We start from the raw sequence: 12,662 nt of genomic DNA, 5'->3' as shown, positions 1-12,662 counted from the left end.
TCTTCGGGCTCCAAGCAGGCACAACCTCCAGTATCTCCTGTGACCAAGATTTTTGTCCTCACTGCATTACTTGCACTGTGGGCCTGCATCTTTGGTGAGCTGCTTGAGGTCCTCTTGCGACTGCTCCCCTGATTGCTCGGGGCCTGCTCTGACTCCCCTGCTTGTGGCGAGTCACCTGTACCTTGCTGATCCCGACCCAGCACCTTTTTTTCTTTCCACATTGGTTGCAGTGGCCAAGGCATGTTGATGCTCCCGACAGACACTGACCCCTCAACTTTCGACATCCGACGTGGGACAGCTCATGAATGACTTCTGGTCTTCCACAGCATCCCCTGGTTCACACAGCTGCAACTCCAAGGTCACCGTCAGTTCTCCTGCAACTACCGACATCGGTGGGCATTAGTCTTCCGTGCCTCCTGGTCACTCCTTAGTGGCATAAACTCTGTTCCTTCTGCTTGCAGGTACTTCTCATCTTGAATCCTCCTTTGGGTGGACACTTTCACCATCTCCAGCAGCAGCACCTTCCTGAAGTCCTCCAATGAGTTTGACGGCGGTTTCCGATGCCAATTCACACCTATGCACCTGGCTTTCCTGGCGTAGGTATCCTGGTTCCTGGGGTACCACGGGTGGGGTGGCTCGCCAACCTTCTGTCTTCCACAGGATTTCTTCAGGGTCCACTTGCAAGAATTTAAAATTGGCTTTATATTTAAAATTGCAACCGCAACTTACCCATTGACTTGTATTGAGCCCGCAGTCAGTTCCCACTCTGAACACGGCCTCCATGGGGTTCCTGGTTACTTACCTCAGGCGGTTCCTTGGGTCCCTGGCACTTCTACGTCATCTGGGTATAACCTTGACTGGAGTCGTATTTCGCATACAACTATTTTAGTATATAGTTTTATCTCCCCCTGGCGACCACTGTGTATTCGTGCTACTTACCTGTTTTATTTGCAAAGTATTGTGTATATCTCCGGGCAGGAGATATTTGTATGTTTTAGTGAGTGTCTTATAATAAATACATATTTTTATAAATACACTGTGTGGTTCTTTTTCACTTAATCTATACCAATATGATTATCCTCTGGTAAAACAAGCTGCTTTTCACTCCTTCTGGAATAAGCCGGACGGCTGCTCTCCACAGCTAGCACTTAGAGACCTTTTTAAGGTTGTCCAAGACCACTAAAATCACCATAAGTGTTGTCTGTATTAGTGCAGGGTGCCCACTTACATAAGTGTGCACCATATACTAAGCCAGCTTCTCACAGCACATTTAAAATCTTGCCAATTGTTTGAAAACCGGCCAGCAGGACAGCTCACGTTTAAGAACTCATGACATTCATCTAAAGACATGAACGATGGTACAAGTTTTTTAACTGAAAAAAGTTACTGAGGTTTCAATGAGCAGGTGATACATTTTGAGCTAGAAATCAATTTCTCAATTCAAAGTTTTAAAAGTTTGCTTTTTACCAATAACAGGTATTTCTCCTGCGCAGCTCAATGGTGGATATATTTTGATATCAAAACAAAAGAAAAAATAATCAAATTTGGTTGGACTTAAACCGGGTATAATTGGGATAGAAAGATATAAAAAGATCAAACAAGCAGTGATCTCTCCCAGTAAACATTCTTGCAACAGGCAAAACATAAGAGGACAAATTGCGTTTTGTATCCATGTGAACACAAAATTTGCTTACCGTAGTTGGAACTGAGATTCGACCAGAAAGCATAAGTACTTTTGCCCACATAAATCAGTGGTGATAAATACTTTAAGAGCTTGAGAATTTTTTTCCCTAGAAATAAAAACAGAAAGAAATAATTTATGAATATACTAGTTTTGATGTACTAGTCAACATCTTACAATCTCATACACCATGGCAGTGAAAATAAATGTGGACCAATAACACATTGTTTAGTTCAACTGGACTAAAATATGTGCATTCACACATTTATTGCTACAATGCAAAGGTCAAATTCCACTTCATTACCATAGTAGAGGGAACTTAATATATATATTTTTTAAAACATAGTTTACTGCCTTATGAAGTTGAATATTACAATACATTCACAAAAGGAAACAATTCTCCTAATGGTCAGTTGGCATCTTACTCTACTATTTTTATCCCTTGCATCCTGGTTTTGGTTAATATATGAGGAAACATAGAAGAAAAATACCAAAACATATCTGAGTGAATTATTTAACATTATTTAACAAAAACATCTAAAATAATAAAGCTATAGGAGGACCACCCTCACACAAATCAGGAACAACTAACCCAATACTAACAAGCATTGGCATAGTCAATAGGTCTCGCCTTTGGGACCTTAGAAGTGTTTAGTTATCCAGCACAATATCCTTGGTGCAACAACATCAAGTGTTGCATGGCTAAACACCTATAAGGTCCCAAAGGAGAGACCTATTGGCTATGCCAATGCCAATGGCAGTTGCTGTGACTTCTGAGAGGGGAAAAACAGGGCAGTGCACCGGGTAGAGACGACCCCCTGCTAAAGAAGCTGTTATGGAACAAGTACTCACAATACTCGGTGAATATTTGAAATGTGGGGCTGCCTTCTGTGCTGCATACCTTTAGAGGAGCTCTCAAAGAGAGCCATGCACATCAGGAGCGGTATGCAATGTGTTTGCTTTGCCACAAGACCATACTGTACTGGCATGGGCTGCTGAGCCACAAATCTACATATAATGGAGTTGTGTAAGATGAACTGTGTGATAGATAACTTACATGGGAAATCCGTTGCTAGACTATACATTGCTAAAAGGCCATTTAAACCATAAAGTCCACCCATGATTGGCTAGGGTCCCCCCCCCCCTTCTGTTGTTTTTTAATCTGATTGTATTTTTTACTTGGCCAAGCCCTGTGGAGTGGTCAACCCCACAGGAGTATAAACAAAAAATTCCTGCAAAAAAGGTCTATATAGAAGTGCTCAGAAGACGGCAGTGTGTGCCCAATTAAAGCTGTGCATTCCATATGGGAGCTGTACGTTTGTCACGTGCCTGTCTCTTGGCATCGCTCCCATCCTCCTCTGATTTTATGCCGAGCCCAGCCTGAACCCTCATTTTAAAACAAGGCGTCCAAGCATACTGCATGGTAGAACAGATTGATGCGGAAGTACATCCGCATGTGAAAGCTTGTAACCCCTGTCTCCATTTAATGCTATGGATGGACTACGTCCTGCTTGTGATGCATGGAAACCTGGGAAGGTGAACAGAGCTCTGGAAACGTGCATCCATTAACTATGCATATTTTCGTGAAACTGGCACCAGTGGAGACCATAGTGACATTGCAGCTGCCGTTAGAAATAAGGGGCATAAAAAATAAGAGAGGGCAGAAAGAAAGGGCAACCAAGAGTCTGAAGGGCTCACAGAATGAACTAAATGGCTTGGGTTGAGGGAAAGGGCATCGAGAGACAAAGGGCGCAGACGGTCTACAGAATCTGAGAGATACAGACGGAGCACAGACACAAAGGACACAGATAGACGAGCATGACAGTAACAACATAATGCAGGAGAAAGATGGAGCAAAGAAACAGAAACAAAGAGGTAGGACAAGCACAGACAGGAATTTATAAGAGATGTGAAGGAAACATAGGTGCACAGAGGGGCAGAATGGCACATAGAAAGAGAATGGAGAATAGAGGACTAATTTAGGAAGCCTACACAGTAAGAAATAGGTGACCCCCCCCCCCCCATTCCCATCAGCCCACGAGTAAACTGCAGCAAGGAAATCAAATGCTCAGATTTTGCCTCATACCTTCAGAGTCCATATTTGTCACGATTTCAGATTGCTTGTGTAATACATGTTAAACAAGCATTGGCCGCGCGCGAAAGTGAAAGCAGCGCGACGCGGTGGGGGAGGGGAGGGGCGGAGATGCGTTGAGAGGAAAGACAGATGGCACCTGATCGGCGCTGAAACCTGGCAGTTGGGCGCATGCACGCGCGCGTGAACGCAAGCGCTAGGCCAGCCAAAGCAGCTTGTGGTAGCACTTTTTAAAGCCCCTACTAAATGTCTCTCCGAGCAGTGCATGCGCTGGCTCAGTGAGACCTAAAAAGCAAAAACATCCTGTCAAGCATTAAAAAAATAGTTCTAAATAAGAAACCGTACATTTTCTTCTGATAATAAGGCTCAAAAAGAGCCACTCTGAGATGAGTGAAGAATTACAGAATTGAGGTGCTTATATAAATACATGCGTTGAGAGCCATGGCCTGAATGCTGGCTCTATGCACATGCACCAAGACCAGATGCTTGGCTGCCTAAAATCAGTTTCAGGAGATGGAACCTTCCCGGAGATGTAGTGCCTGAAGAAAGCAGAAAAGATTGAAGTCACATTTTCCAACATCATGGACCCTGTTGTCAAGGGAGCTCTGGCATAAAGAACTATCAAACAACTCTTGTGCAAAACCATTCGTGTGTCGATATATCCTCCCCTCCACATTTTTTAGGAGTTAAGACGAATATTCACTGTGACAGAAACTCTCTATGCTTGGTCCTGGGAGATGCAGAAATCTACTCTGATCTCAGACAAGAGCATGAAATGAATTATTTCTGAAATCTTCCAAATATATCGCTCCAATTTTAAACCTCACCAAACTTACACAAAACCTGAGTTGTACCTCCGACCACACATTCTCTAATTTGAACCCCATCAGTACGCACTCAGCTAAAATAGTTTTACTCTCAGGCTATTGTAAGAACATGAGGCTTTTTTGCAGTACCACCCCCCCACCCCACACTCACACACTTTTTGATGCAACTTTAACAGTATAGTCCTGGGTCCCTGTTGTCCAGGTTCCCAGTACTAGTGTCCTTTCCCTAAAAACATGTCAACAATTTGTACTTCTGCCCATCTGTAAGTCCCTAGTAAATGGTACGTTGAGTTCCTAGGGCCTGGCGGCTGAAGAGGGTCCCCACACTAATACCATGCCACTGCCCCTGTGAGGTGAAAAAAGACCAAGTCGACATGGCACACTTCCTGTGTGCCATGCCAGCGAGCACTACCTAAGATATACATAAGTCACCCCTCAGCAGGCCTTACCAGCCCTAAGGCAGGGTGCACTATATCTCGGGTGTGGGCATATCTGCATGAGCAGATATGCCCCTACAGTATTAGGGTCTATTTCTTAATATTGTAAGTGCCAGGGAAGCCATAGAGAGTACATGGGCTGGGAACTTGACAACTTGAGTGCCACAGCACCATGATGGCTTCACTGAACCCAGGAGTGTTTGATACCAAACAGCTCCTTTTAATAAATCCACACTGAGGCCAGTGTGAGATTTATTAAAACATTTAGTCAGACAGCACCTCAAAGGTGCCCACTGAAAAGCCTACTGACCCTAGTGTGGGCACTGACTGGCTATAGGCAGCCTGACACACACAGATATGTTTCTGGACCCCTGGTTGGAGAGCCTCTGCTCTCTGGGACCAAACACAATGCACATTCTTGGCAGATGAGTCACACCTCCTCCCCCAAGATGGCCCAGTCCTCGAAGGGGAAGTTTCAAAAGCCTGCCGCCTTTGTAATGTGACCCCCAGCCTCTGCTGCTAGCAGCAGATGGCAGCCCCCAATTTACCCCCCCCCCCCACTTTGGGAGGAAAAACCGGTAGGAAAACTTAGAAAGGTTAGGAGGTGTGCCCACCTTTGCCAACTCCACCCCTTTGGGGGAGGTGGCAAAGTTAAGCACACTTTTCAGTCCCCTCCATCTTAAAGATGAGGTACGCCTCCAATCAAGGCTAGGTCTATGCCCCCTCCCATAGGAGGGTGGCATAATAGTGGGTGTAGTCACCCCAAGTTAGGTGTCCATTGGCCCTACCTACTACTACCCTAAAATGCCCCCTAAATGTTGTATTTAGAGGACTCCCCTGACCTATAAACTAACCTAAGAAAGAAGACATCCCTGCAGAGAAGAATGAAGACCACGACGGCCTTGTCCCCAGCCCTACCGGCTTCGAGGAACCTACAACCTGTCTTGCCACCAGCGACCTCTGAAAACCCTGGGAGGACCGCTGCCTTTGAAAAGGACTCCAATCTCCCAAGAACATCGGCCCTGCCCAGAAGAAACAAGGGCTCCAGATCCAGCTGAACGGAGATACCTGCCCACTATGCACCCAACGCCCACCGCCCGACTCTGAGTGGCTCACCTGCCCAGTAAAGTCTAACCAGTGATCCAGACCTTGTAGCCAGTGTTTTTGACCTCTCCTGGACTCCACCATGCCACCTGCAGCCTGAATCCAGAGTCTCCCCTGACCGCGACCGGCTCCGGTAAGAAAACTTCGATGTCCAAAGCCACCCCTGCACCCGAAGCCCCTGCGCCTTGGTGAGCAGAATTGACTGTGCACCTGCTACCGTCTACATCTCTACTTACCTCGGCTGTCATTGGTCTCCGGTGGGATGCCTGCAGCCGATTTGTGAAACACAAAGTCTCCACTGAAACGCATTGGGTGACCAACGACAAAATTGCACCCTGCAAAGGGCCCCCCGTACCACTGGTAGTGTATGTTTGGTGCAGCTTTGGGCCCCACCCCTGTGCTTAACCTAACCCCCAAAGCAACCATCAACCCGATCTACTTACCTGCAAGCTGTGTGACCTTGAGCACTGCCAGACTCCATTGAAACGTATTGGGCCGATCTCCAATTTTGACCTCTGCACCCAACCACCCCTGTGCAACTGGTGGTGCAGTTTTAGTACTCTCCTGACCCTTGCTGACCTTGTGTCCCGAAGACTGGAACTGTAAGTGTGATACTTACCTGTTTAACCGCGATATTGTTTTTCCCATAGGATAACATTGAACTGCTTCAGTGTCGACTTTTGAAAGTGAAAAGTATTTTTATTTGAAACCATACTTACCTCATTACGAAGATCTTGGTCTTCAAATTAAAAACAAAGTATTTTTTTTCAATAGTGGTGTGAATCTCCTTTTTGAGTGGGGTGTCCATATTGGTCAATGTTGTGCAATAAATGTCTTACATCTCTGTGTTAGGCCTAAGGATGCTCGCCCAACCTGCCACTTAGAGCACTTTGGGTTTTATATTGAGCCCTGTAAACGTTTGGGGAAACCCTGAACTCTGTGCACTGTATAACCTCCTAGTGGGCATACCATATACAAAGACAGCTTCCTACAGCTATATGCATTTTTTTTCCGGGTACTGAACGCCAAAATATACACTCAGACACACAGTGAGGCTAGTGAGGATACTGTTATTCTGAGGTCTAAATCTTCAACTTTGCCGTGATACACAGTATATCTGATAAGATTTTGCACACAGAATTATTGCTACGTTTAGGTTTATGATTTTTTTTAAATAGCTAAATATGGCCTGGAAAAGTCACTGTGTTAGAACACACTAAATGAAATATTTGTTGGCTAGACTGGAGTTTGATAGGATGAACAGGTGATAAAGATTACATTTGCAGACTTGACTTTCTGTTTATGACAAAAAATTGTACTGAATTTCAATCTTCGAGTATAAACTTTATTATGCTTATTCCTTTTCTTTTACTAATATATATCTGCTACGAGATGCAGGCCTACTTCAGGGTGTTGAACTGGGCTTTGTCGTTGATGACCACTAACACCATAATCAATAAAGCACCAGGGACCCAAACTCAAAATGATACTATAAATCGGAGTTACAATTCCTGAAAGTCCATTGGAATCACCTGAATGGGAATTCTGTCAGGACATAAGTTCTAATTATGCTTCTGCTTCTTTACAGTTTATTTTCACAGCAGCCAATGTAAGTAAAACATCCAAAAAAACTATATTTCCCATGAGCTTTGTGTGAGCCCTGTATGAGTCACTGTTTAATGTACCAATCACTTTGAACCTTGCCCATGAAACAGACTAAACACCATATTATTGCCTCTTTCTTTGCTATTGCAAGCTAAGTAGCCTTTTATTCATCCTTATAGCTGGTTTCTCACTTTGAAGTATGATATATGGTTTATATGTTGATAGATTAGCTTCCTAATGCTCATAGAAGTAGGTGGTTTGTTTATTATTCTTGTTTACATGGCTTAGTCAGCGTTCCCACATCTAAACCAGCTTCTGAGGTGGTAGAAAGCAAGAGCGCATGCTGGACTGTTTCTGTCCAGCATGCATTGTATGTGCCCTTCCCCCTGATAGGAGACAATTTCTAAGATCTCTTTGCCTGCTGATCAAACTCCCTTTAGGACAGACGGTGGTGGGATGGGAATTTAATTTGGTCATGGATCCCAACCGGGATAGTATTGGCTACCAATGCTCTAAAGCCAAACCTTTTGTGGGGGTGGGCAGTGGAATGGGCAGTCACTGGCTCTCAGCGATGTCTAGAGGATTCGCAACACTAACAGTCTTGAATACATGCACCTGTCCAACGCTCATAGCTCTCAATCGAGGATAATTACTTTTTAGCCCCAGCTGACAACCTTTGCAATATATTTGGTGCTCATATACTGCTGCCCAGATGTATTTCTGATCACTCTCCAGTGGAAGTAGCGTTCCCTGTGGTATGAATGGGGTGGGCTAGGGGTTGGAGGTTGAGCAGCTGGCCCCTGTGGGAGGTTGAATTGTTTGAAGAAGTAAAATAGGTAATAGCTTTGTTTTTTAAATGTAACTTAATCTCAGTCTACTCTTTGAGTGTCTTTTGAAAGGCTCTTAAGGCAGTGCTTAGAGGTAAGAGAAAGTCCTACATGGTCAAATTGAAAAAAGATCAACTAAGGGAGGTCACTGACCTTCAGCGTCAAGTGGCTGTGGTGAAGAAGAGGTGGTGACGTCTTCCCACAGCAGATACCCTGCGTTATTTGCAAATGGCTAGAGAGGAGCTCAATGCCACATTACTTGACTCTGCACGGATGGCATAGTTGGCCTGGTTGGCCTCCTATCACAAAATTTAAGATATCGGAGACAAGGTAGGGAAACTAATTTACTGGTTGGCGAATAGCAAGAAAGAATCCTTATTGATATTGCAAATTGGTGACCCTACGTCCGAGGTACCAGCAGACTTTCAGGGTATCGTCAATGCTTTTGCCAGATACTACGCGGCCTTGTACGCTAGAAGGGGCTTGAACAACAAATGCAAATGTTACAAGATCTTTCGCTGGCTAAACTGTGGAAGAGGATAAAAAGACCTTAGACCTACCTCTGTCAGAGGAAGAGCTGAGATCAGCAAAAGGGAGATATGCCAGTTAGGAAAACCACCAGGTCCAATAGCTTTCCAATAGAATTCTTTATACATTTGACCTGGTCCCTCAAATGCTACATATGTTTAAACAAGCATTTCAGAAGGGTACTCTTTCGCAGGATTTACGAGGCAGAACAGGTGTTTTGCATAAGCCCAGACCTCAGCCCCCCCTTTGGCTGCCCCTCTTATAGGCTGATCTCCTTAATCAACACCAAAGTCAAAATCCTGGCAAAATACTGATGAATAGGCTGGACAGGGTAATAAGCTCTCTGATCTAATGAGAACAAAACTGTTTTATGCCCAAGAGGAGTACCAGACGATTCTGTAGGTATGGACCGGAGAGTGGAACCTGGGACAGGGTCGGCGGGGGCTACGGGGGAGTCCATGCAGGACGGGGCTACTTAGGTACACTCATGGAGGACTCGGTATCTGCACTCTACATTGACAGCTGATGAGGAGTCTGGGTGGAAACAGGGCCGCGGAGGGAGGTCGCTGCGGGGCCCCTTCTCTCAGGAGACCACTGACAGGGTTTTCCCGTTTGTTCGGAGCTGGGATATCTCAGACCATGGGGCCCGATTGGCAGCGGGTGATGAGGGGGTTGCTGCGGGCACACTGACAGGGGGGGGGGGTAGAGAGGGCGGTGGGTGGGGAATATAAGGTGGGAACATAGCAGAGTGGTTTTCTCCTAATGTGTATTTTGCCTTTTATGATGATAATGTGTGTAATGTTAGTCCTCGGGACTCTGGGTGTGAAAAACTCAATAAAAATCTTTAAAAAAAAAAAAAGAGGAGTACCAGACACTGTATAAGATTGCAGGTCACTTTGGCGTGGACGGCAAGGCTTGGGCTGGTCTTACTTACACATCCTCCTGAAAAGGATACATTTCGGTCCCCTCTTTCAATCCTACATAAAGCTCATATACCCTTCTCTTTTTGCCAGAGTCTGAGGTAATGGGGTATTGTCAGAACCCTTCAAGATTCAGTGTGGTACAAGGCAGGATAGTCCTTGGTTCCCATCTCTGTTCACTTTAGCTATTGAGCACTCACCACTTGGGTCAGACTAGACAATGCTCTTGAACGGGTCAGAGGGATACCCATGACACTCAGCCCATGCACTGCCCTGCTCGGCATCATGGCAAATGAGGAGGGGGGCATTGGATACTGCTCAGGCTCCCTTTCAGTTACATGAACCTGGCAAATAGATATACTGCAAAACACTACCTCACACATAGGTGAATGGTATAGGGTATGGACAGATGTGCTGCTGTGGCTCAGAAAGCAGTATATAAAGCAAATGGATGTCCCCAAAAACATAAGAAAATACGTGGAGCGTAGCAGTGGTTTGTTTTCATTCTACAACTATTATGCTGTAACGTGGACTTGTGGTCCCAGTATGCAATATTTGTCTTCACCTCTAAAATATTTTCCTCATTCCTTGTTGAAATATCGAACATTTTGCTGACCTACAGCAGCTAAGATCGCAAAACGTCAGGGGATATTTGTTTTCTATTTTGACTTTGTCTTATGAAACATCAAAACAAATAAAGTAATTTATAAAAAAGGACTGGGAGACACCATGGCAGTTAACTAGGGTGTTCAAATATAACCACTAAGGAATTCAAATGAAATAAGCTCACTTTAAAAGTAAATGCATCTGCCACAAATGTGCAAGCATACTTAATGGGGAACAATCAAATATTCCTCAATGGGACTTAACAATAGTGGCGATGCTCACTATTTGATGAAAAAATATTTGCTAATGCAGCTGAATTTGCTTTTATTTAGTTGTTCAAGGTGTCACACCCTTCCAAATTATGTACAATAAATCAACAAGTACAACTACACATACAGACATGAAGAAATACACTTAGCAACATTTTTCGGTACAAACAATGTCAGACGCATTCATTAACAGTCGTCATCATCAATTGTAATTATGAGTTGTTTCAATCAACTGAAAAAGTGAGTCGCCCTTGTGGTAGCTCCGCCAATTTAGCAAACCCCGACATGTGCAGGGATATTATATATATATATATATGTATGGAATATGCTACTTACCAGTATGCATCTGTTCTTGGCATGTAGAGCTGCAGATCTACACACTTTTGCATAGATCGCCATCTGGTGTTGGGCCCGGATGTTTGCAGTTTATTTTTCCTCTTGGAAAGTCTTTGGAAGTCACAAGCTCAGTGACTCCTCCCTTGGTTCGTATTGCGCATGGGCTTCGGCTCCATCCTCAGATTGTTTTTCGCCAACAGGGAAAGATGGAGCGTAGTAATAATAGTGAAGAAACCCATGTGTGTTGTATCTAAATAAGATAGACTGAAACAGATACAGGTAGCCGGGGAGGCGGGTGGGCGTGTGTAGATCTGCAGCTCTACATGCCAAGAACAGATACATACTGGTAAGTAGCATATTCCGTTCGAGGCATATGAGCTGCAGATTACACACTTTTGCATATACTATATAGCAGTTCCCAACCTTAGCGGTGACCACCGGTATCTGTTGCAGTGGTTTGAAAAAGTGTTTTTAGTACAGCCTGGCCCACACTAGCTTGTTGCTTGGTTTGCACATCTACACAGTAATGTTTAGTGAAAGTGTGCGGTGTTGACCATGTAGCTGCTTTGCAGATATCATCTAATGGAATGTTCCCTAGAAAAGCCATAGAAGCCCCTATCTTTCGTGTAGAGTGGGCTTTAGGGGGAACAGATAGCGTGCGTTTTGCCTTGTGGTAGCAAATCTGTATGTATTTTACAATCCACATAGCTATCCCCGATTTAGAGATGGGGTTGCCTTTATGTGGTGGAGAGAAAGAGACAAACAGTTGTTTTGTCTTTCGGAAAGGTTGTGTTCTCTGGATATAGTAAAGTAAGGCCCTTTTAACATCCAGTGTGTGTAGAGCCCTTTCTGCAACAGTTTGAGGTTGCGAGAAAAAAAACAGTAATTCTACCGATTGGTTTAGATGAAAGGGGGAAATGACTTTGGGTAGGAATTTTGGGTTAGTACGGAGGACAATCTTGTTAAGGTGCATTTGGAGAAAAGGTTCTTGTATAGTAAGTGCTTGTATCTCACTGACCCTTCTAAGGGAAGTGATGGCTACAAGGAAAGCTGTTTTCCATGTGAGAAATTGCAGTTCACATTTATGCAAAGGTTCGAAAGGCGGTCCCATTAGCCTTGTGAGAACTATATTTAAGTTCCACACAGGTGAGGGTGGTACTCTGGGGGGAATTATTCGTTTGAGGCCTTCCATGAAGGATTTAATGGCAGGCCCTCTGAAAAGTGATAGGTGCTGTCTGTTTTGTAGGTAAGCGGCAATTGCTGCGAGGTGTAGCCAAATGGATGTATATGCTAGGTTACACCTTTGTAGATGGAGTAAGTAGCATATGATGTGCTGTATAGATACGTCTAGAGGGTTGATTGTGTTGTTATGGCAATAAACAACAAATCTTTTCCACCTGGCAGCGTAGCAGGCTCTAGTAGTAGGGCGC

At 44.4% G+C, this 12,662-nt stretch overlaps 1 protein-coding gene across 1 annotated transcript in view; it reads right to left on the bottom strand.

The window, feature by feature from the left end:
• The window catches only part of ANAPC1 (anaphase promoting complex subunit 1), a 771,271-nt gene that overhangs the window by 568,648 nt on the left and 189,961 nt on the right, over positions 1-12,662 (bottom strand). Inside the window, exon 10 of the mRNA XM_085611802.1 lies at positions 1,695-1,790. Within this exon, the coding sequence (XP_085467928.1) occupies positions 1,695-1,790 (96 nt within the window). The remainder of the gene's footprint in view (positions 1-1,694; positions 1,791-12,662) is intronic.

The sequence above is a fragment of the Triturus cristatus genome, chromosome 6 (assembly GCF_964204655.1).
Source record: "Triturus cristatus chromosome 6, aTriCri1.1, whole genome shotgun sequence".
NCBI lineage: Eukaryota > Metazoa > Chordata > Amphibia > Caudata > Salamandridae > Triturus > Triturus cristatus.
This window is presented reverse-complemented; position numbering and strand designations above follow the sequence as displayed.